The sequence below is a fragment of the Hyperoodon ampullatus genome (genome assembly GCF_949752795.1).
Source record: "Hyperoodon ampullatus genome assembly, chromosome: 8".
Lineage (NCBI taxonomy): Eukaryota > Metazoa > Chordata > Mammalia > Artiodactyla > Ziphiidae > Hyperoodon > Hyperoodon ampullatus.
The window spans coordinates 115,663,098-115,687,926 of NC_136921.1; the positions used below are offsets into that span (position 1 = coordinate 115,663,098).

The 24,829-nt window shown below is 56.5% G+C and overlaps 1 protein-coding gene across 1 annotated transcript in view; it reads right to left on the reverse strand.

The window, feature by feature from the left end:
• The window catches only part of GLI2 (GLI family zinc finger 2), a gene marked incomplete at its 3' end in the record, with an annotated part of 245,640 nt that overhangs the window by 34,570 nt on the left and 186,241 nt on the right, over positions 1 to 24,829 (reverse strand). Inside the window, exons 4-5 of the mRNA XM_079710035.1 lie at positions 3,615 to 3,817; positions 128 to 313 (exon numbers count right to left, since the gene is read on the reverse strand). Of these exons, the coding sequence (XP_079566161.1) occupies positions 128 to 313; positions 3,615 to 3,817 (389 nt within the window). The remainder of the gene's footprint in view (positions 1 to 127; positions 314 to 3,614; positions 3,818 to 24,829) is intronic.

Genomic DNA, 24,829 nt, shown 5'->3' on the forward strand with positions numbered 1-24,829 from the left:
GGTAAAGCCCAGATTCCTCCACTGGGCTCCTCCCCCCGCCAAAAGGAGCCACAAGCACCCTCCTCGGCCTCAGGGGGGCCGTCAGCCCCTGTCCTGCACCCCACACCCACCCTGGCCCAGTACTCACCATCCACTGGATTGAGGTAGTCATGGAGATGGGGTGCACTGGCCGCACCCCCGCTCTGCATCAGCAGGTCCCCATATGGCATGGGGTGGCCTGCCATGAGGGTCATCTGGTGGTAATAGTCTGAGGGGTTGGTGCCTGGAGCGGGGAGGCCAAGCAGCCCCCTCTCCTTTAGGTGTTCGTGGGCCACTGTGGGCAGGAGGGAGGGAGAGGAAGAAACTGTCAGAACCTGGCCAAAAAGAAGAGAAACACGCACCTGGCCCGAGGAGGCCCCCCCCGGGCCCTGCAGCCCTCCCCAGCCCCCCGGATCCCTCTCCCCCGCCGTCCCTGGTCAGCCCCGAGCAGCCGGCTGGGGCGGGGCTGTTTCTGCTGATGGGGCAACCAGATCCCAGCCTGCGCATTCCTCCACTTGCTCAAAGCCGTAAACAACTGCTTCCTCCTCCCAGCCCCACAGACGCCCAGAGCTCCAGGGTCCGTGGTCCGGCATAGTCTCCAAAGGAAAAAGAAGATGCAGTCGGAGGTGCCAGGGTGGCCAGACAGCTGGGCGCCAGGTCAGACTCACTCAGCACTCAAAACGGGATGGCGGGCGAGCGCTCGCCCGCCCTGGCCAGATAAAGCTCCTGGCCCGTCAGAACCGGGGCGGGCGGTCCGCCTCCAGTCCCGCACTCAGCCCTGCCGGGGCTTAGCAAAGAGGCCGGGAGGATGAACTTCAGAGTATCTTGAGGGGGCCTGGCACTCAGGGGTGTGGTGTTAGTTAAAGGGGGGCTTGGAAACCAAACATACCCCTCGGGGGTCCTGGCTTTTACCAGGTGTGCAAAATTAAGAAGGTGCCACCTCTCTGAGCTGGCTCAGTTTTCCATCTGTAAAATGGGGGTAATAATACCCACTAGTCAAATTACTATTAAAAATGATAGGGCTTCCCTGGTGGCACAGCAGTCGAGAGTCCGCCTGCCGATGCAGGGGACACGGGTTCGTGCCCCGGTCCGGGAGGATCCCACATGCCGCGGAGCGGCTGGGCCCGTGAGCCATGGCCGCTGAGCCTGCACGTCCGGAGCCTGTGCTCCGCAACGGGAGAGGCCAGGACATTGAGAGGCCCGCGTACCGCAAAAAAAAAAAAAAAAAAAAAAGATAGCATCAGCCAACGTTGTGCGGGGCGTCCCGCTGGGTGGGTGCAGTCACAGGGCTGAGGGGACCGCATCCGTTCTCCGGTTTCACTGGCGTCGCGCCATGAGCTGATCCCTCCGCAGATGAGGACTCTGGCACTCAAAGACATAAAGATGCTGCTCAAGGCCACACAGCAGGGAGTTGGAATCCAGAGCCCGGGAACTGGCCTCCCTGCTCTTAGTCTTGGCAGGTGTCAAAGGAGATGCACACAGTCTGGCAGAAGGAAGCAGCCGGTCCACGGAAGCAGTCAGCCTCCCCCCGCTTCCTCCTGCTGCATCATCTAGGGACAGCCCTGGTCTGCAGCCCCACGGCCTCTGCCTGGCCTGCCTGTGCCTGAAATGCCCTCCCCTCCCCCTTCTGGCTTGTGCCTCTTCGCTGAAGCCTTCCTTGAGTGCCCGTTGTCCACACACACACACACACACACACACACGCACACAGGCTGGTCTGGTGGACCCCTCTGCCTCCTACAGACATCTCTCAGGGCCCTCCCTGACCCAGGCCTCGAGAGGACCGCCCCGTCTCCGTGTGTATTAGTTTCCTCGGGCTGCTGTAACAAGTTAGTACAGGCTTGCTGCTAACTGCCGTGAAAATGGATTTTTATTCTCCCTCAGGTCTCGAGGCCAGAAGTCCAAAATCAAGGTGTCAGCAGGGCCACCCACTCCGGAGGCCTTAGCGGAAAACCTGTTGCTTGCCTCTTCCAGCTTCCGGGAGTTGCCAGCTTCCTTGGCTTGTGGCCACATCACTCCCATCTTTGCGTTGCCTTCTTACCTATGTGTCCCTTATAAGGACACTTGTCATTGGATTTAAGGCCCACGTGGATAATCCAGGATGATCTCTTCGACTCAGAATCCCCAACTTAATCACATCGGCACAGGGCCCTTTTCCACATGAGGCCACGCTCTCGGGTTCAGGGCTTAGGACGTGGACGTATCTTCCTGAGGGCACCATGACGCCCGCTGCACCACGTGTGAACTTCAAGGCAGGAACAGCGTCTGGACCCTGGCCTGCACCGCCAGGAGAGGCTGGGGAGCTCCGGTCCACTTCCCAGGAGACATGGGCTCTGTGTGGATGTGTCATACCCTTTGGCACATCCCGGATTGGTCGCGGCCACTCGGGGGCCCACGCAGAGTTCAGGGCCAGGAGCAGTGGTGAAGGGCCATTTCCGGATGGCCCCATTCTGGCTGGCCGTCTTCATGTCCCGCGGCTGCAGCCATTCACCTTGTCTGGTTTCTCTTTGTGACTCTGCCCTCTTCTGTCTCAAATGAATTGAACAGGGTTGCCATCTGACTGAGCTGGGCCACCCAGCATCCTCTCAGGAGGGAAACAAAGTCACTGGTGGTCACCCCGGAGCCTTGGGGCTGGGGTCCCATTTAGAGGCCATGCGTTGACCTGCCAGAGATGCAGACAGAAACCTGTCCAGCTCTGCCTTCTTTCTACTCTGGGGGGGCCCTGAGACACCCCAATACAACACCTACTCTGCTTAACACCAGCTTCTGCAGACTTTGGCATCTTGCAACCAAGTAATTCTCACCTAAGATAGGACCTCCATGAATAAACAGACGTCACCATTCTTATTACGTAATTTGCATGCCAAGGCTGTTTATGAATAGTTCTTTTTAAAATAAATTTATTTATTATTTATTTTTGGCTGTGTTGGGTCTTCGTTGCTGCGTGCAGGCTTTCTCTAGTTGCGGCGAGCGGGGGCTACTCTTGGTTGTGGTGCACGGGCTTCTCATTGTGGTGGCTTCTCTTGTTGTGGAGCGTGGGCTCTAGGCACGTGGGCTTCAGTAGTTGTGGCATCCGGGCTCAGTAGTTGTCGCTCATGGGCTCTAGAGCACAGGCTCAGTAGTTGTGGCTCGCGGGCCCTAGAGCGCAGCCTCAGTAGTTGTGGCACGTGGGCTCAGGAGTTGTCACTTATGGGCTCTAGAGCAGAGGCTCAGTAGTTGTGGCACATGGGCTCAGGAGTTGTGGCTCGCGGGCTCTAGAGCGCAGGCTCAGTGGTTGTGGCGCACGGGCTTAGTTGCTCCATGGCATGTGGTATCTTCCCGGACTAGGGCTCGAACCCGTGTCCCCTGAATCAGCAGGCAGATTCTTAACCACTGCGTCACCTGGGACGTCCTACGAATAGTTCTTTAATGAGTGCAAAAACCAATGCATCCCTGGCTCCCCTGTCTTGGACCGCTCATTTATCGAAAGACCTACTGTTGATGGGGGGCAGGGAGGAAGGCCAGCCACTGACCATCCTACGGACAGCGGCTGAGGAATGACCAGCATTAGAGTTAGCATCCGTCCCCCCACCCCAGTGCCTCAGGCCCTCCCTACTCACCGTCCGCAGGGCTGAGGCCCCTGGCCGCCGAGATGGCGGGGTGCGTGGGGCTGCCGTGCACAGCGCAGAGGTACTGCTCCATGTGGGAGCTCACGTACGGGTGTGGGGCGTTGAAGGGGGGCTCCCCAGGGCCGGCAGGGTGCGGGGAAAGTCGGATCAATGAGATATCCGAGATGACCGGGCTGCCACTCAGGGCGGGAGGCCTGCAGAGACAAAGGGGAACGTTTTAAGAAGGTGTGGCCCACCCAGGAGGATGCCCAGGGAACCCCGTCAAGGAGCAGAACCTTGGCGGCTGCACCTTTATTTATTCGCCAACATCCCCTGGTCACCCTCATACAGAGTCTCAAACCTCATACATTAGCCAGGAAACGCAGGTGGAAATCTCCCAGGGCTGGTGCAGCTGCCCACCCACCCGTCTCATGTTGGTGATGGAATTCTGCACACACAGAGCTGGATTTGCTGGACCACAAGCTCGGCAGGCCACACACCTCTGCGAGTTGTCACCACTGCTTCCCCGGTGGCTGCTCAGGACCAGACGCATTAACAAGTAAGTCTACGAAATGGACAAACGCCCGCATCCTACCAACTGGTATGAAAAACAGACCGTGAAAATACTAACACCAGGGGGAAGATACAAAGAGCTCATCTTCTTAACAGAACTGAGGAAAAGAGAAATCAGGAGATGCCCTGAAAGATGGAGACTTTGGGGCTTCCGTGGGACAATCCCTGCAGTGAAGCACTCAGCCACGGGATCGGCTGTACAAGAAAAGATCAGGATTCAAGGAGCGTTTGGAAACGCTGAGCCGTCATGAAAATTTTGGAATATCATTCTGGCTTTCCTTACATGGAACTCCTTCTGATGTTCCCAGAGTCTCCCTTCTCTGACGCCCACTGACAATCGGGCACGCACCTGGCGTGGTCCCCTGGGCTGGGGCTGGTGTGGCCGTGGCCCATCTCTATGGTCAGCCCTCCAGGAGGTACCTGCTCAGCTCAACAAAAGGACAGGCCTGCTCCCCGGGGGCCTGCAAGCAGCTGTTAGCATGTTAGTTACAGGGGTATTTTGAGGTCAGCTACTCCAAAACTTGCCCATATTAAAGTAAAAATCAGACTGGGGGGAGCTGCTGTGAAAGCACAACTAAGTCACTGGAACCAAATCTAAAGATTTCACTTTCGATTTTTCAGAAAATAGAGGCCTCTCTGTGACTTGACACAGTGCAAAGAATATGTGTTCAAATCAGACCAACCTGCATTAGAATCTCAGCCACTATAGAGAACAGTATGGAGGTTCCTTAAAAAACTAAAAATAGAGTTACCATATGATCTAGTGATCCCACTGCTGGGCATATATCCAGAGAAAACACTAATTTGAAAAGGTACATGCACCCCAATATTCATAGCAGCACTATTTACAATAGCCAAGACATGGAAACAACCTAAATGTCCATTGACAGATGAATGGATAAAGCAGATGTGGTACATATATACAATGGAATATTACTCAGTCATAAAAAAGAATGAAATAATTCCATTTGTAGCAACATGAATGGACCTAGAGATTATCATACTAAGTGAAGTAAATCAGACAAAGACAAATACCATCTGATGTCACTTATATTTGAAATCTAAAAAAATGATACAAATAAACTTATTTACAAAATAGAAATAGGCTCACAGACATAGAAAACAAACTTATGGTTACCAAAGAGGAAAAGTAAGGGAAGGGATAAATTAGGAGTTTGGGATTAACAGATACACTCTACTATACATAAAATAAATAAACAACAAGGACCCAGTGTATAGCACAGGGAACTATACTCAATATCTTGTAATAACCTATAATGAAAAAGAATCTAGAAAAAAAAGAATATATATATATATATATATATATATATATATATATATATATATATATATATATATATATATAAAACTGAGTCACTTTGCTGTACACCCGAAACTGACAGAACACTGTAAATGAACTATATTTCAATAAAAACTAAAAAAAAGAACGTTAGCCTTCATCAGCTCAGTTACGCTGAGCAAGTAATTTAACCTCACCAAGCCTCAGTTTCCTCATCTGTAAAATGGGGATGACAACAGTGCCCATTTCCTAGGGGTGCCATGAGGATGAAAGTCCCCCAAATGGTGCCTGAGACACAGCCACCAGTCAATAAGTGAGAGTTGTTATTACAGCATTAGTACCACACTTTGAAGGCAAAATCCAGATGTGCCTGGGAAGCCCTCAAAACCTTGACGTCAGATGTGTGAAAAGGGGCTGTGAGAACCGCTTACTTCAGAGAGGGCATGACTTGTCCATGGGCTGGAGCACACCAGAGCTAATTACTGATTATGTGCAACAGGGCATGAAAACTGTGCTTATGACACAGTGCGAACCAGGACCCAAACAGGTGACATCCAGATGTCTTAACATCTGGGTTACAGAAGCTCCATGCTCAGAGGCCGCTCTACAGGCCTGGGTGTATGCATTCTGCTACTTTATTTTTGAGCTTTTGCAGATGTAATTCCAATGGATGTACAGATCCAATGAACCCGCCGGGGCACTTCCACGCTGTGGTGCTTTCGCCCATGCCAATTCTTGGCCTACCTGCACCCTATACCTCGTCAGGGCAATTCCTTCTCTTCCCTGCAAGCCTGGGTCAAGGGACCCCGGTGGTCAGTGGTGCTCTCCCTGAAACCCTTCCCCTGGCATGAGGTTTCTGCTCCCCCCCGGGGGGCACGGTTCCCATCTTAGGTGGGCAGGTGTGTTTCCCAGGCAACCAGAGAGCAGGGCGTGTCCCAGGCACCGCTGCATCAAGCATCTGGCAGGCAACTGTTATCCCGCAGGTGTTCAGAGGTATCTTCAGAGCCAGTGGTGCTGACACATCTGTGAACCAGGCACTGAGCCTGGCAGAAGGGAGCCTCCGCCACCAGTCACAGCCTCCAGCTATCCTCACTCACAAGCCGCCATCAGAGGCCAGGCCACCTGTGAGGAAACTGCACTGAGTGCCAGGGACCAAAGAAGTGGCTCTGCTTTGGGCCACAGAGGCCATGTGTCCAGGGGAGAAGAGTGAGTGCGTGATGCGTCTCCTGTCCTCAGAGCCTTGGTCCACCACTGGGCACTCAAGGCAGGGTAGGTTCCAGGGCCCGCAAGATGCTGGCCAGGTTCGAGGGCAGGGCAGCCTGGCGTTACTAAAGCTGGTGGCCCTAAGTGGCCTGGCCAGGCCTCCCTAGCAACACGTCACCCTGTGGGGTGCAAGGACCACAGCTAAGGCCCCACAAGACAAGCCAGTGATTATGTGGGGATTTAAAGGAACACATGGAGGGCACATGGTGGCCCTGGTCTGTCCAAGGTGACTCCCATCCCACCGGCCAAACAGGAGGCTGGAGGGGGTCTTGTCGTGCACCCCGCTGTGGGGCTGCCTGGCGGGGCCGGAATCAGTGTAGCCTCAGCAGCTGGGCCCGGAGGTGGCAGGTGGGGGCCGAGTCCCCATGCTGAGGAGCTGGGACTTTTCTCTCTACACCTCTGCTACCATCCTTTGGAGGAGAGTGACCTCTGTTATCCCCTTCTCATCACATTATCCTCCAAGGAAACAGGGAGGAGCTCGAGGTTCTTCCAGGCCACGCCCCTCCCCACAGGGATGCTGACTTCAGAACAGCAGCCCGTGATGATGGCCAGCCTGATGGCCGCCGGGAGGAGACATGAAAACTCGGGCACCAACAGTGCACCTCACCCACGAGGGCTCTGGGTCCAGAGACGGAGGTCACCTCCCCAAGCTGTGTGGCCGGAGACGCAGGCCGGGACTCAACCCAAGCTGCCTCACTGCCGGGACGGTGCCACCCTCAGCCCAGGCTCTCGCTGCCCCAACAGGGAACAGTGTCGAGGACTCCTTGTCCCCTTGGTGTGACACAGCAGGCAGCTCAGAGAGGCCACTGCCTGCCCCTAAGCAGATTCGACAGGGGATGGCAATGAGGTGGGTTAGGTAACAACAGAGCTGATGACAGCGTGCACGGAACAGCCCCTACCCTTCCGGTGCCAGGCCTGGGAGTGGGGTCTGGGCCAGCAGAGCCTCCCAGTGGGGAGAGAAGCAAAGGTGAATCCTGGCAACGCAGAGCACAGCTGGGTTCTGGAGGCTGTCCAGGGGGACCCAGGTCGGCGTCCGGAAGCAGCGGGACAGGGCCAACCCCGATCCTTCCCACTTAGCTGGGTGGCCGCGGCCAGGACGCTGGTCCTCTCTGGTGCCTCTCCAGGTGGTAGACAAAGACCAGCACTGGGCACATGGTAGGGGGTTCACAAGCACTAAGCCCCTTCCCTTCCCTTTTCAGCAACAAGCCAGCTCGGGGTGCGGAGCGTCTGCTGACCTGGGCCTGTGGGACCCAAGACAACAGGCCCATTAACACAGCTACAGACGACTGTTGAGACACCTCCTCTGGGAAGCCTCCTTAGATGTCCCCTCTGCATGGCACCGCTCAGCTGTGCCCTGACCTGGCATTTCCTCAAGACTGGGTGCCAGCTGCCGTGGGGTCACATGCATGTATTTCGTTTACTGATCTAAATTTAAAAATCCACAAAGTAGGCACCTTATGCCCATTTTACAGATGAGAACACTCTCAGAAAGGCTAGGTCCCTTGCCCAAGGTCACTCAGAGAGCAAGTATCGGAACCACAACCAATCCAGGTGGGTCTGGACCCGAGCCTGTACCTGGGCCTGTCCCCCGGCAGAGAAGCAGGTGCTCCTGATGACTGCGACGTCGACACTGTGTGCGCGAGCGGGGCTCTGGCGGGTGCAGGATCAGGGAGGTGGCGGTGGCCCCGGGGAAGAAAAGAACTTACCCCCCCATCCCCTGCCCCACTCCAGCTCCCTATCCTCACCCCCACTCCCATCCCATCACCACGCACAATCAAGTCCGCTTTCAGGAGGGAGACGGAGCCTCTCCCTCACACTGTGCTGTGAATGACCGATAGGCTCCACGGTCACAAATGTCCCAGGAGACTGTCGTCTTAACAGACCGAAGACAGCCGAAGGAATGAATCTCAAATGGCAGAATTCGAAGCATTAGGAATGCATCTGAGGGACCAGGGGCCTTCCCAGCAGCCCTGAAATCACAGCAACGCAGCCACCCTTCAAGGCTGGTCCTTCAGGGACCAGAGCTGCTCTTTCTTGGATGCTTGCCCCATCCCGCCTGACAGACAGTCCCCACACAGGCGGTGCTATCAGTGCTGGGGAACCAAGAACAGTGCCGTCGGACCTACCAGGCAAGGCAGATGCCGTGAAATCGGAGCTGCTGCTTCAGGCCACCCCTCAGCCACAGCCTCCCTTTCTTCTTCCATTTCCACGCTGTGGGCTGCGGGATCCTGACCCTGGTCTTAGCCGTGGCCCATCCAGGCCTTGAATTCTGGCAACTGGGCAGAGACTCAAGGAAGGGACCTTGAGGATGGGAGGAGGGACCAGATGTGTGAGCTCATTTTAAAAGATGGTCACATTCTCCCGGGCTGTAGGCACACACGTGTGCACACTCACACGCCTGCAGGCCTCAGTCAACCGGACCGGCAAAGTCAGCCTTTCTGCAGGCTGCTCAGCTTGGACACTACCTTTATGCCTTCCCTCCTACCCTTCGGTCCAGCTCTGAGCTCATCTGAGCCTGATTCTATCAACTGTTTCTTCCCATATTTGTTAATCTTCCCAAGAAAATTGCCCCAAGCCCTTGCTCTGTTCCCAGCGACCTGTAGGGAGCTCAGAGCCCAAGTGGAAGAGGCACAAACACAAATCAGTTTAAAGGTTCCAGCAGAGGAACAAATTCCCTAACTCTGCCTGAAGGTTCCTCAGAGGAGGTGACCTTGAGCTGGGCTCTGAAGGATGCCTAGGAGCTCGTTCATGAGCACATTTTGCAAATAAAGGGTGCAGCACGTGCAGAGAAAGGCTAGAGCATGAGAACGTGTGTGCGAAGGTTATATCTTGAGCGGAGCAGCAGAGCCCACAGAGAGCTTTGGGCCGGATCTGTGTTGGACCCACTTCCCTTCTTCTGCTGTGGGTGGGCGCCATGTAGCCTGTGCCCTGACGATCAGACATTCCATATCCCCGGGCACCATCAGAGATGGGCATGTGCCCCAGACAGCCCCTTGGGCTGAAACCTTTGGGAAAGAAGTATGCTCTGTCCACAGAGGTTGCTGTGTGGGTGGAGTCACTGGGGGCCCTGAGGGGAGAGGCCAGGAACAGAGATGATACACAAACATCAGAGCTGAACGCCGTGGAACCAGTTTCTTGAATTGAGCCCCTGGAGAGGGATCTGGCTTTGCCAGAAGCTGGTACCCTCGGCCTTTTCAGTTCTCTGAGCCAATGCACTTGTTTGTTTGTTTCAACCAGTTTCAGCTGACTTTTTCTGTCTTAGGCAACTGCCAGGGCCTGTCAAGGCGAGCCTTGACTAATCAGCCTCCCCCTGCCCGGAGTGATCCAGGGGCCCGGCTTCCTGCAAGGCAGACCCGAGCCGTAGGTCCTCGGGCCTGTGCACCCTCTGGCCTGCTGGCATCCTGCCCATAGCTGCTGGGCGGCACGGGCAGCTGTGCTGGCCCTTCCGTTTGTGTGTGTGTACGCGCGCGCGTGCACGTGTGTGTGTGTGTGTGTGTGTGTGTGTGTGTGTGTGTGTGTCCTCCTCCCTGGAGGCAAGCCCAGCAAAGGGCCTCTCCTTAGCAGGCTCCTTCCTGTTTCCCTCCCTCCCTCCCTCTTTGGAGGGCCCTGCCGACCCCCCGAACTGGATTTCAGGGCTAGGCCACCAGCCGGGCCAAGAAAGGAGGAAAAGGGACCAAGCAAGTGCAGACCTAGCTGGCCGGTTGCCGCTCCAGCCTAAGTGGGCGCTGCCGGGGATGCTATTCCTGAGCACGTGGTCAACATTCGCTGGACGCCAATGGCGTGCAGCGCGCCCAGCAACTCCGCAAGGCAGGTCGGTGCCCCCACTGCAAAGAGGAGGAGACCCGAGGCTCGGGCAGCTAGGAGCCTCGCCCGAGGGTGCAGGGCTGTAAGCGGCCGAGCGCCTTTCTGACTCTGGGAAGGCAGACTCAGCCCTCTGACGTCCCCAGGAGCGAACGCACGGACAGGCAAGCTCCCCGCACAGCTGTTTCTGCCCCTGACAAGCCCAGCCTGGTGTCCCTCTGCAGACGCGGCCTCCGCTGGACCCTGGGGGCCGGGGAGCAGGCGGAGGGGAGCTGCTCCCACAGGCGGGCAGAGCCCGGACTCTGGGCGTGAATTACGGCTCGGTCACCCCTTGTGGATGTCAGTCGTGCTATCCGCCCCACCCCCCCACCCCGGCTGGCAGGATGGGGCGGCTGGGAGAGGGAAGGAGCTCCGTGTGGAAAGTGCACGCTGCGCTCCTGGGCGCCTAGTAGGTGCTCGGCCTGTGCCCGCCGTCTCTTTTCTTAGGTTTAACAGATGAGCGAATGGAAGGAAGTCAGAGGGTGGCGGAGTGGCCCCAGCCTGCGTCCCCCAGCATCCAGCCCCAGGCCCCTTCCCACGCGCTGGCACAAAAGTTTTGCAGGCAGATGAAAGGGCAGGCCAGGGCGCTGGGAACCCTGCACGTCCGTGTGTATCTCAGCCTGAGCCGGCTGGGCCTGAGCGAGCACGCCTAGACCCTTGAGGACGGGCACCGTCCCTGGGCGCTGGCCCGATGGGGTGCGTTCCTACAGGGCGTTGGCTTCCGCCAGGCTGGGGGGCGGGGCTGGGGGGCCTTCGCTGATGGGAGGAGTCGGGGGGGCGTCTGACCCCCGGCACCGCGGAGCCAAGGCGCGGGGGCAGGAACCAACGTGCTCCTTAATTCGGGGAGAGGAGGGGACCGACGTGCAGGGATTCGTGCCCCTGGACCCCACCCACTGCGCCTGTTTGGAGAGGAGGGAGAACAATGCGGAGAGGACTCACCCAGACTCAGCAGAGCTGTCAGGGCAGGATCCCCCACGCGGGGTCGGCGGCTGGGAGGAAGCGCCCTTGGCCACCCAGAGGCACTCCTTCGGGCGGCTTTGTTCAAAGACCTTTTCCTGTGCGGGGCAGTAGGGCCAGAACAGGCAGGAATAAGCCCTTTGCGCCCCATTTCACAGACAGCATGACTGACACCCAAAGCGACAGTTGGCACAGCCATGGCGAGGTCGGTGGGAACAGCAGGACCAGAACACTGACACCCGAGTGCTGGGCATCACCCTCTCCTCGCCTGGTCCAGGGCCCTGGGCATCACCCTCTCCTCGCCTGGTCCAGGGCCCTTCACTGAGAATGAAAAAGGAGAGGTCTGGTCGCTTGGGGCTACGAGCCCACGAACCTCACCTCCGGCCTGCTTCTCGGGGTGACCCACGGCCCTCGTGACAGCAGGAGACCACACGCCCGCAAAGCCAGCACGCGTGCCCCTCGCGGCTCCCTCTCTGGTCCTGCGCCCTGCCTCACTCACTCCTCACAGCGCTGGCCCTGGACGCCTGCCTGTTCCTCCATTCCACTCCTCCTCTTCATCCCTACCCTGCCCCGGACACGGAGGATGGCTCCTTCCCTGGACCCTGGGCACGTCCATCTTGGCTGGTCACGTGGCGATGAGCTCACATGGGGTCTGTCTCCCCTCTGGAGACGCAGCCCCAGGCGCAGGCTGTAACTGTGGGGCGGAGGCCGGAGGGATGCGGCCACAAGCCAAGGAGCGCCAGCCGCCCCCAGAGGGTGGAAGAGGCCAGGAAGCGACTCTCCCCCAGAGCCCGCTTTGGGAGCACAAACCTGCTGACATCTTGATTTCGATCCAGTGATACTGTTTGGACTCTGATCTCCAGAACCGTGAGAGGATAAATTTCTGTTGCTTTAAGCCACGGAGTTTGCGGTAACTTGTTAAGAGCCAGGAAGGTGTGTCGTGCCTATTGTGCTGGGGGGGAGGAGGCCTTTGGGACGCAGCGGGAACTGCTGTCATTACTGTCACATTTCTTCCGAGCAGGTCAGGCCTACAGGAAGCAGGGCCGGCGTGTCATTTCCTGGAGGAGCCCTGCACCCCCCAGTGGGCGCTCCATCAGTGGCCAGCGGGCAAGGAAAGGGAGGAGCTCCCCTCCAGACTGGGAGGGCACCTGAGCACTAGGTCCCATCCCCCACGTCACAGGGCACCGTCACAGGGCACTGGAGCGTGCCTTCCCTCCAGCCGCCCAGATTACACGGTCACCAGCTTCCCTTAGCTTAGCTGAGCGCGCCCTGCACACATCCCGACACACCCACCCTGCCCACTCTGGGGACCGCGTGCTCGCACGCACCGGTCCTGCCTTTGGGCTGAGATGCACCACCCACCAGGATCCCAGGGCCATGGGCGGGGTTGGCGGGCTCAGCGTGGGGAGGCCAGGACCCTCTGCTGTTGCCAAGCCGCTCAGGGCCAAGCATGCACTTTCTCAGACACAGCGGGCAGGTGGCCCCGGGCCCACTGATGCGCCAGAAAGTAAATGAACCCCCAAAGCTGGCCTTGCTGCTCCTCCCCCAGCTGGGGCTCCTCCGCGCCCGGGAGGCAGGGCGGGCATGTGTCTGCTCTCACAGGCACCCTTGCACGGCAAGGCCGCTGCCCTTGGCCTACGAACAGATAGAAACAGAGCTCCATCGCGCCCCGCTGGGTGGAGTTCAATCTCCTCTCCAAGGCTTTTTTTTAAAAAATAAATTTATTTATTTCTGGCTGCCTTGGGTCTTTTTTTTTTTTTTTTTTTGCGGTACGCGGGCCTCTCACTATTGTGGCTTCTCCCGTTGCGGAGCACAGGCTCCGGACGCGCAGGCTCAGCGGCCATGGCTCACGGGCCTAGCCACTCCGCGGCATGTGGGATCTTCCCGGACCGGGGCACGAACCCGTGTCCCCTGCGTCGGCAGGCGGACTCTCAACCACTGCGCCACCAGAGAAGCCCTGCCTTGGGTCTTTGTTGCTGCGCGCGGGCTTTCTCTAGTTGTGGAGAGTGGAGGCTACTCTTCGTGGCGGTGCGCGGGCTTCTCACTGCAGTGGTTTCTCTTGTTGCGGAGCATGGGCTCTAGGCGTGTGGGATTCAGTAGTTGGGGCTCGCGGGCTCTAGAGCGCAGGCTCAGTAGTTGTGGCACACGGGATCTCTGTGGCATGTGGGATCTTCCCGGACCAGGGCTCGAACCCGTGTGCCCTGCATTGGCAGGCGGATTCCTAACCACTGCACCATCAGGGAAGTCCCCTCTTCAAGGCTTTTGTTTGTTGGTTTTGTTGTTTCTTGCTTGTCTCCTTTTTTTTGGCATATGAAACTGTACCTTGGCAAGGTTGCTTACCACCTTTTTCATACATTAATTTTAAAAGTTCCAGAAATCAAGTCCTTTTCAAAATATACTAAGGGGCTTTGCAACTGTAAAGACAGGTGCAGTGAATTCTCTTGGAAATCACTGGAGAATTGCCTCTCCCCAGATCAGAGACCAACCTGCACATTCTGGTGCATCTGGGCTGCACCCTGTCCACGTGGGGAGGCTCTGAAAACCAGCAAAAAGGACACCTGTAAACAGGAGCTGGACCAAAGCAGCCGGCCATTCACTGATTTTGTTCCTGTGGTCACGCATCATTCCCTCTGCCAGCCTCAGAGTATGGGCCTCTGATGATGCTGGCCGGGGAGCTGGAGGTCGGAGGAAGACTCGGCCAGGACCCCGCTCCCAGGAAGGGGGGCAGGTGGCTGCCAACCTGACTGACACGTGCTGAACCAGGAGTGTCTGGTCAACCCTGACATTCCCCTGCCTCTGAAGCCCCCCTCCCACGCACAGATCTCAGCAAAGGGCATGAGTGTCCGAGAGGCCGTGGTGATGACAAGCTGTTCGGAAAAAGACACCCCCACAAAATCACAAACGCTGGACTATGTACAAGAGCCAAAACATGGAAGCAACCTAAATGTCCATTGACGGATGAATGGATAAAGAAGATGTGTCACATATATACAATGGAATATTACTCAGTCATAAAAAAGAATGAAATAAGGCCATTTGTAGCAACATGATGGACCTAGAAATGATCATACTAAGTGAAGTAAGTCAGACAGGGAAAGACAAATACCATATGATATTGCTTATATGTGTAATCTAAAAAAATGATACAAATGAACTTACCTACAAAACAGAAACAGACTCATAGACATAGAAAACAAACTTATGGTTACCAAAGGGGAAAGGTGGGGGAGGGATAAATTAGGAATTTGGGATTAACAGATACACACTAATATACATAAAATAGATAAACAACAAGGTCCTACTGCATACACAGGGAACTATATTCAACATCTCGTAATAACTTATAATGGAAAATAATCTGAAAAAGACATATATGTAACCGAATCACTTTGCTGTACACATGAAACTAACACAATATTGTAAATCAACTATACTCCAATAAAACAAAATCACCATGCTGGGACCTCTGGGATGAGGGTGGGAGCATGGACACTGACTGCAGCCTACAAACAGTATACAAGGTGCTGGAGCAGAAAGAGGGGTGGGAAGGAAAGGATTCATTCACTCTGCTGGTGCAATCTGAGAAGGCTTCCTGCAGGAGGTGGCATCTGAGCTGGGCCTCGACTCTTACAGAGGAATGGAAAGGAAGCAGTGAGTGGTGCAGGCTTGGTGTTTCGAGACAGGAGAATAGCTGAAAAAAGGGCAGGTCAAATCGGGGAATAGGTAGCAGAGTCCTAGGGTTGAAGGTCATACCAGACAGCTGGGTGCGGGGAGAGCACGTGGGGAAAACCATGAAGCAAATGTTGGTAACCTGAGCCGGGTTTTAACAGGACCTTCCCGTCACCCAGACACTTCATCATGGGAGCAAAGAGACTGGGCACAGACTGGGAGAGGATATTTGCACCAGAGATAACCAACCACAAAATGAATAGCCGTGGGGCTTCCCTGGTGGCGCAGTGGTTGAGAGTCCGCCTGCCGATGCAGGGGACACGGGTTCGTGTCCTGGTCCGGGAAGATCCCACATGCCGCGGAGCGGCTGGGCCCGTGAGCCATGGCCGCTGAGCCTGCGCGTCCGGAGCCTGTGCTCCGCAACGGGAGAGGCCACAACAGTGAGAGGCCCGCGTACCGCAAAAAAAAAAAAAAAAAAAAAAAAAAAAAAAGAGTAGCCTTAATATATAAAAAGCTTAGGCAAATCAATAGGAAAAAGACAACTCCATAGAAAAATGGGCAAAATAGCTGAACAGGCATTTCATGAGCAGGAAACATTATTGGCCAAGAAACATATGAAAGCATGTAGTCAGCATCATTAGAGATATGGGAAGTAAAAAAATCGAATCACAGGAGATGCCATTTAAGCAAAAATTAAAATGTGGATGACATCACCCTGATAACAAGGGTGCGGAGCAGGCTGAGCCCTCAAACACTGCTGGTGGGAGTGGCTCGGCAAAAAATCTGGCAACATGGAGGAGGGTTAAAACGTGACTACCCCATGACTCAGCAATTTCATTCTCAAACACACATTTATTCTAAGGAATGGGTGGTACGTGAGGCCCGGAGGATGGTGCTAGAGCTTTCACTGCAATGATGTTCAAAATAGCAAAAGCACAGACGCATCCCAGGTGCCTGTCAGTCCAGACTGCTTCAGAGCAGTGAGAATTAACGAATTAAGAGCCCCACGCACCAATGGGATGACTCCCTGGAACATTCCGTGACCCGTGAAAACCAGGTTCCCCAAGAATCCATCTGCAATGATTCTATTTATATAGAATAGAATTGCTCTATTTATATAAAGCACACAGAGCAAACCCAAACAATGTATTATTACAAGAGTCAGACATCAGGTACAACTGTTACAGACACAGGGGGTGATAACTCCAAGTCCCAGAGGGTGGTGGAGGGGGAGCCCCGGGGCAGGACCCTGGAGGGCCACACGGGGCCTCAAAGGTGCTGGCACATCCCCCGTTCCCGGGCAGAGCAGGGGACAATGGTCATTCATACTCTTTACATCGTAACCATGCTTTTACTATCCTTTTGTACGTCTTCAGTGTAATAAGATCAGATTTTTAAAAAGGATGGCTGGGTAGAAGCTGGCCTCTGGTTAGAAGCTGGCCGAGCGGACGGGGGTTCTGGGGTGGGGAGTGGAGAGACCGCAGGGCTGTTGTGGAGAACCTGTGTGGGCTGCTAGCAGGGTTTGAGGGTCCAGTGGTTGTCTCCGGGGTCACCCAGTGGGCTCACCTTGGCCGCTCCATCTCTCTGCTGCCAGGTTCCCTCCCAGCCATCCCCAGACCCTAACTCTAACCCTAACCCTAACCCTGCTCTGCGACCGACACACGTCTGTATACACATGCAATCCTTCCGACCCTCCACTCACCCCGTTCCCATCCCAGACATGCACATTCCGCCAGACCTAGCTGAGCGCCAGCTCTGTCACTCCCCAAGCAGGGCAGAGCCATAATAAAGAAATCACTGTGTCCAGCTGATGAAGAGCAGATTTCTTACTAAGTAAACACTGATGTTTTGGTAGGGAAATTAGGTTATAAAATTGCACCTACAAAGGAGGCCATACAGATGGACTTGGTTAAGCTCTAGCCACACAGGCCACGGGGGTTAATTCAGTCACCCACCCCTGATCACACTTTCGTCTCCTCGGAGCACAAGGATGGGAAAGTGATCAGTGCTTTCAAACATACAAACCCAAAAAAGCAGAAGAAACAAGAGTGAGTTATCAAGGAGCCTTTTCTCCTAGCAGAGGGATGACATGTGCAGAGCTGGGGGGCGGAGGGGAGGTGGTGGGCTCCATTCACCTGTCTGGGGAGCTGCCCAGGTACCTGAGGTGTGAGCTAGCCTCTGGGTATGTGGGTCCTGCAACTGCAAGAGCCGCCACCCTTGGCTGAGCACAGCTGAGCAGAATCTTCCAGAAAGTCACGGTTTTATGGGGATGGTCCCATCACAGGGCAAATGCAGGGGGCTGGAGGGGGAGGCACGGATGGGAGTGAGACACTTGGTCGTGGGGTTGGGGGAGGGGCTTTGTTAGGTTTCCCTAGGGGTCTGGGCTTAAGCAAGGAGAACAGGCCTGGGCGGAGGGTGGGCTACATGCAGGGAAACTCCTCCATGGTGAGAATGCTTCCACTCTGGCCTAGCCAGCCAACGGGGTGTGTGGAATTTCCTTTCCTGGATGCCTGTCAAAACGAGATGGATAATCCCAAATAGTTTAGATAAGACATCTCGTCTTCTTAGAGGGGGGTGGGCTATCGATTTCTACCCAGTTTTGGAGTCCATTAGCGTGTGCTTTGAAAAGGGCTCAGGAGTCGAGGCCCCTCACTGGAACAAGAGCAACTCTGGGGCTAACAGTGGGACGGGCAGAGGCAGGCCTCCGTGCCTTCCTGCTGACAAACGCTTTCCCCTCCTGGTTTCCTGGTGCTCTGGGTTCCCCCGACCCTTCCTCTCCCACCTGCACACCACTCTGTAACCGCTCGATTCCCGCCCCACCCCAGGCCATGAGCTGTCTGTGAGCACCCAGACTGCACCTCCTTGGACCGTATCCCCGGTGCAAGGCTGGCACATCACAGGCACTGGGTGAGTGTCGTGAAATGAACAAGTGCTAAGAACTTCCCCACTGAGGGAAGCAACAAGTAAACGCTACGTTGCTTGTGTGGGACAGGTCCAGTTCACATTTCACAAATACAGCTCCTGGAAGGGTAAGATGAAGGAAGGAGCTCACATGGTGCGGACGTATTTCTTCCCCGTGGGCCCCAGGGCACATAACTGGTACAGTGATGCTGGCTGCAGTGATGGAGGCTTGGAGAATGGCTGCAACAGGACTCAGGGGCAGGGCACTGCTCACAAATTCTCTCAACCAGTGTGGACCAAGGCTGGCAGGAGTGACCCCGAGTGACAGCACTTGGGACACAGATAAATCCAGCAAGAATGAATTAGGCTCAATAAACGGATGCATTCTGGGCACCGGCAGCAGCTTCCACCCGGAGTGAATGACACGGAGGCGGACAGTGGGAAAAGACGCCCCCGCCCCCCTCAAAGGCCAATCTGTCCGCCAACACCTGAAATTTTACTGTTAGTGATTAATTCCTTTGGATTGATTACAGCCAAGATAACACAGCATAGCCCTAAGACCTACAATGAGATGCCTCTTCCTCTCCGAGGATAATCACAGCATAGAGAAGAGCTCAGGCTTGAGGGTCAGATCTCACTTTCTGGCTGAGGGATCTTAGCAAGCCCTTAAATTCTGGAAACCTCCAATTTTCTGCTCTATGAAGGGGGGAGAATATCACCCACCTTACAGGGCATTGAGAGGACTGGATCTAATATCATCTGCCCAGCACCCAGCAGAGTGCCTGGAATGAAATGTGGGTTTCCTTCTGGTGTCAACAGGAGAGTGGCAAGAGAAAGCCATTGTCCAGCAATCACTGGGCACCAGGACCTGTCCTCTGTGCTCTATACTCACTCACTCACCTAATTCTCACAAGCACCCCATGTGGGCTACTGTTTTGTCTCCATTTTAGAGATGGGGAAACTGAGGCTCTGGAGGTTAACAGCCAGCCCAAGGATGTCAAGGGTATATAGATGGCATAGGACTTGAACCTTGGCCCCACCCTGTTCTCCTAAATCCTGGGGGTGTGGGATGGGAACTGCCCAAGATGACGGGGGCCCAGCGGGTCCGGAGGGGAGCCAGAAAGATCACCTCTCAACCCTGCAGGACCTTTCCACCAGGCAGTGCCTCCCCACGCCTGCTCTGTGCACCCTCCGCTGCTGTAGGCCCGCCTCATTTCTGCACATCAAGATTTGCTTCACTCCCGGGGCCTCTCCTGCCCTCGGCTGACCATGGGCGCTCTGCAAAGCCCAGATTCAGGCAGCAACCCTTCTGCGAGGGCCGGCGTTCAGCAAAGATCAAAGAGTGGGCCACCTTATCAGACACGCTCCTCATTAAACTTTTACGGGCGGATTCCATTATAAATGAGCTGTCTGACCCACGCCGCTGAGCAAGATCCTGGAGCTGGGGATCTGAAGCTCTCAGAGGAGGGAGGCTTCTCCACAGGGGTCAGGGCGGAGAACAGCCCTCTAGGGTCAAGCTGCCCTGGTTCAAGTCCCCGCTGTGTTACTTACTAGCAGAATGTCCCCGGAGACAGCGGTCACGCTCGCCGTGCCTCCGCTTCCCCACATATCCAGCGGGAGTGACATGCTGCCTTTCTATGTGGTGTTGATGAGGGTCAGATGACATAATCCAGAGGGTGGACACAGGCTGCTGTGGCTGCATCTCAGTTAGTCTGAGAGCCCAGCATCCTGCCGCCCAGAGACAGGAAGGGACGTGCCTGGAGGTCTCTCTGAGGGCCACGCCCGTCACCGGGAGCCATGCTCCACATCTATCTGTCACTCGGCCCTCAGACAGCTGAGGGAGGAGGGCGAGCCGCCCTACAAGCTGCATAGTCCTGGGCTTTTCTGGGCTCCGCGTCCACCTGCCGGGCAGTTCCTCTGAAGATGCGGTCAGCCACGAGGCTTTTAAGGAGCGCTCCCTGGAGACGGAGAGGCAGTGTGGGCCGAGGCGGAGGAGGACAAGGCCCCTGGTGGGCGACCGGGAGCCCCCGCAGCATCTTGGCCCGGGATCCAGGCGGACAGACATGCCCTTTGGAAGTTTCTTCCTTTCTTCTATCTGTCGCTTGACAAAAGCACGCACATTGGCAGAGGGCAGAGAAGGGTCTTCTCGAAACACAAGCAAAGCCAGTCCTCTCTGAGCCGTGAACCTGGCGCGTTGGGCCAAGAATCAAGAAGAAAATCTTCGTGTATCTCTCTGCTCCCCTCGGTGGCTGGCTGAGGACAGGGCTGTCAGGGGCCCGGGACAACGCAGGTGAGTTGCAAGCCGAGCCGACTGCGTGTTTATTACTCTCACGACGAGCCGGTGCCGTCTTCATGGAACCCTGACCTTGGCAAAAGCCATCTTCAAATCCCCCCAGACCTGACCGTTCGTGAGCTCAGCCAGCAACAGCCAAGAAACTACCTTCTTGAGGGAAGCGGGGAGGACCATCCCCACTGATATGCAGTCGCCAGGACGAGGTAGGGTCCGGCCGTCCTGAACAGCTCCGGTGGGGGTGGGGGTGGGCAGTGTACACGCGTGACGGAGTGGCCAGAAGACGGTGGGAAGCGGAGGTCTTCACACCCACCAGCTGGCACTCCTTAAAGTACCCAGGACTTTAAAGTACGTGTGGACTTTTCAAGAACTGACGGCTAAGTCCCGGGGCCATCCGTCCCTAGCAAGAGCACTGCACCCTTCCTTCTCCATGGAGGGTGGCCTTGGCCGTGACGGCTGGAACACTGCTTGCGCATTACAGCTCAGGATCGGGTGATCTTCAGGTCCAGAGTCCAGGCAGGTGCTGGGGGTCGTGGATGTCAGAGGTCAGGTATGGAGACCGGCGGGGGACTGTCCTCCCTACGGGTGAGATGGCTGTGGCCGTCCCCTTCCCCCCCACCCCCCTCCAGCATGCGCACCTCCTTCCGCAGACTGAGAATATGAAGAGATTTAGGTCAACTCGTGGGCACCTGTGAGTGGGTGATGAGGCAGAACCGGGGGATGTTTAACACCCATACAGCAGAGCTGTTATCATGGAGAGAAAAGGCCTAAAAGCCTGCTGGCTCTGACCCTGGACAACCAAAACACAGCTCTGGGCCCGCTTTCTTGGTTAAAAATAAGCAGGGTGGCCCCTAACTCTGGCCTGTGGGTGTCTACAAACAGGCATATTCCCAGGCCTCACCTTAGCCTGAAAGAGCCAGAACTTCTGGGGTTGGGGCCTAGGAATGTGCATCTTTGAGACACATCCTAGTTCAGATTTTCAGCCAGGTTTGAGAACTGCTCCGCGAGCCGGTGTCTCTAACCCTTCCGGGCTGTGAGCAGTTGGAATTGGTCCTCTCTGAAGGCCCAGTGCAGGGCTCGGAGGGGAAGGACCTCACAAGCAGGGTGAGGAGCTGAGATCTACCCAGTCTACTGCACCAGCAACACAAGCTTCTACCCTCCCTGCAAACACGTGAGTTGGTCCCGGCCCAAGGCGGCCCTGACCCCCGCACACACCGAGGAGGTAGGGGGGCTCCAGCCGAGGGCCCTGCCGTGCCCCGCCTCAGCCTTGGTCCCCACGTTACCCGCTGAGCCTGTTTCCAAGGGGCAGGGGCGGGAGGGGGTCCACAGAGCTGTTCCCTGCTGCGGTTACCAGGTGATGGAGACACTGCAGGACAGCCCCCCCGCCCTCGAGAACGGACTCTTGGAGACGCAGGAGCGCGTCCCCACGGGGGGGCAGGGTCACAGGAAAACCACACCTGACCGGCAAGAACATCCCCCAACCATCTGTCTCCCCATCACCTGTGATTTATGCAGGTGACAGGTGCCGCTCCACGAGTCCAGTGTCCTTTACCCTTCTGGAACCATCTGAGCATTAGTAAGCCATGCAAGGCCGGTGCTGGGTTTGCACCTCCAGGAAGGTAGCTCTGGAGAGGGCTGGGGGGTGGGTGTCTAATAGGGAGCCGTCCAGATGGGAGGTACGGGGTGGGTTTCCGCACCCTGGACCCACCGCCTGCGCCGCCCCCGTGTAGCTGCCTGCTCGGCCGGTGCGCGGGCAGCCCTGGCCCGGCTCCTCCTCTGTCCCAACCACAGTGACAGCTGTGGCCGGTGTCCTTCCCACGCCCCTCCTTCAACAGCTCCCATGGTTACCCTGAAAACGAACCGGTCCACTCCCCATCTGCTCCTGGTTGCCCAAAGGGTAAAGTCCAAATTCCTCAACTGGGGGGAAAAGAGACCCCTCCTCCCGCCATCCCCATTCTCCACCTTCGCGCGGTGCGGCCCCCAGACGGCATCCTCTCCCAAGGTCCCGCCACGGCCTGCTTTGGCCACAAGGAACCTCCTCGTCTAATAACGACAGTAATCACAGTCCTCCTTAGCATCTAGTGCATGTTTCCAAACTGTTCTAAATGCGCTCTTCCTCTTACCCCATTTAACTTTCCAAATAACGCAGTAGATGGGGTAGGTACTATTATCATGCGCTTTTACAGATGAGAAAACAGGTTCATCCGTTCAGGCTGGTCAGGTAGTCACATCCCAAGGCTGCTGCGTCCAGCGCTGGGGTTCAAGCCCAGGTGGCCTGGCAGGGCCGGGGGCGGAGCGCTCCGCCCGGAGCCACGCCCACCGCGGCCAGGCGAGCCAATGGGCAGCGGTCCCGGGCGCCGAGCAGCCGCAGAGGCTCTGGCGACAGGACGGGAGACGACAGCCCACGTCATTTGCTGCGCAACGTCTGCGTGATTAGACGCGTTTGGTGCCGGCGAGGAGGCGCGGCTACAGCAGGGGCTTGAGGGACCGGGCGCTGCGCCGGGCTCCGACCACACTGATCACCGAAGCCACAGCCAGGGGGCCCGTTTTCCTCCCAGGCTTTATCCTGTTTCCCACCTGGGGCACCCACCTAGGGGGATGAACGGGTAGTCTTTCCAGGGCCCGAGGTTAGCCCTGAACACGCGCTGTGTCCCTCCTGTGGCCTGGGCAGGAGCCAACGACCTCCAGGATAACGTAGAGATGCCGGGAGCGCACCCCAGCCAGAGGCGGGCTTTGGGGGGTGGGGGGCTGGGGTGCTGGGCCCCTCAACACTGGAGCGGAAGCAAGCAGGCCCACCGTGCAAGGGTGAGCTGGGAGGGTCGGTGCAGCCCTCTGGGCCTCAGCCTCTGCATCGGTAAGATGCATACTACAGCCCCATTTCACGGGGCCGTCAGGAGGGGCACCTAATAGCACACAACGAGGCTGCAGTGCAGAGCCTGGCCCCTGCAGGCCCTGCACAGATGATTGACACCTTTTATTGTCTTCTGCTGGGTGATGCCAGACTTAGCACTGGGGCTTGGTGATCACAAATGAGCCGAATAATGACAGGCAGAGATGTCCGTGTTCGAATCCGGGAACCTCTGAATGCCACCTTCTATGGGAAAAGGGACTTTGTAGATGGAACTGAGTTAACGATTGTGAGACAAGAAGGTGCTCCTGGATTTCAGGGCCCTAAAAGCAATCACTGCCATCCTTCTAAGAGAGGCAAAGGCAGGAAACTCCTGCAGACGAGGAAGAAGTGGACGTGAGAAAGACGCAGGAGGCCAAGAGGCGGTGTGGTGAGGGGCAGGGAGCACAGGCAGCCTCCAGAAGCTGCAAAAGCCAAGGAAATGGATTCTCTCCAGGAGCCAGAAGCTTCCAGGAGGAAACCAGCCCTGCCAACACCTTGATTTTAGGCCCAGAAGACTGACTTCTGACTTCTGTCCCCCACAGCTCTCTGAGGGTCCATCTGCATCGTTTTAAGCCACCAAGTTGGAGACGGGCAGTTCCAGCAGCAGGAAACAGCCCTACAAGTAAAGAGCCATCCAGGCCAGTGAGTGACGAGGCCATCTCCACGGGCCTGCTGGCCGGGCCAGCCCTCGCCTGCTGCCTGCCTCCTCCACTTCCCGCTTCTCTGGGTGCCCCAGCCATTCTCTGTCCCTCACTGGCCAGGAGGGAAGCAGGCCCCGGGATGGGACATGGCCTGTGTCCAGTCCTGACCTGGGGAATGGCAGAGCCTGGAGAAAACTTAGGGGGGCCACCTCCCGGCCACAGCTCTCTACTAGCCTGGGGAGTGACAGTACTGAGGGCCCCTGACTCAGGGCCAAGGTCCTGCCTGCAGCCGGAGCATCTCAAGCCTGTAATGTGTGTGTGATGTGTGTAATGTGTGTAATGTGTGAGGGCTTCCCTGGTGGCGCAGTGGTTGAGAATCCGCCTGCCGATGCAGGGGACACGGGTTCGATCCCTGGTCCGGAAGATCCCACATGTCGCGGAGCAACTAAGCCCGTGCACCACAACTACTGAGCCTGGTCTCTAGAGCCCACAAGCCACAACTACTGAGCCTGTGCTCTAGAGCCCACAAGCCACAACTACTGAGCCCACGGGCCACAACTACTGAAGCCCGCACGCCTAGAGCCCGTGCTCTGCAACGAGAGAAGCCACCGCAATGAGAAGCCCGTGCACCGCAACGAAGAGTAGCCCCCGCTCGCCACAACTAGAGAAAGCCCGCGTGCAGCAACGAAGACCCAACGCAGCCAAAAATAAATAAATAAATTTATTTAAAAAACCAAAAAAAAAACCCCAAAACAAAACAAACGGTGGGCCCATCCTAGAGTCTCTGACTCAGCAAGTCTGGGCTGCAGCCTGAGGCTCTGCATTGCTAGCAGGCTCCCAGGGGAGGCGGCTGGTCCAGAGGTTTGGGGGCAGTGCCCTAACAAAGGGTTAGGTGAGCTTTCA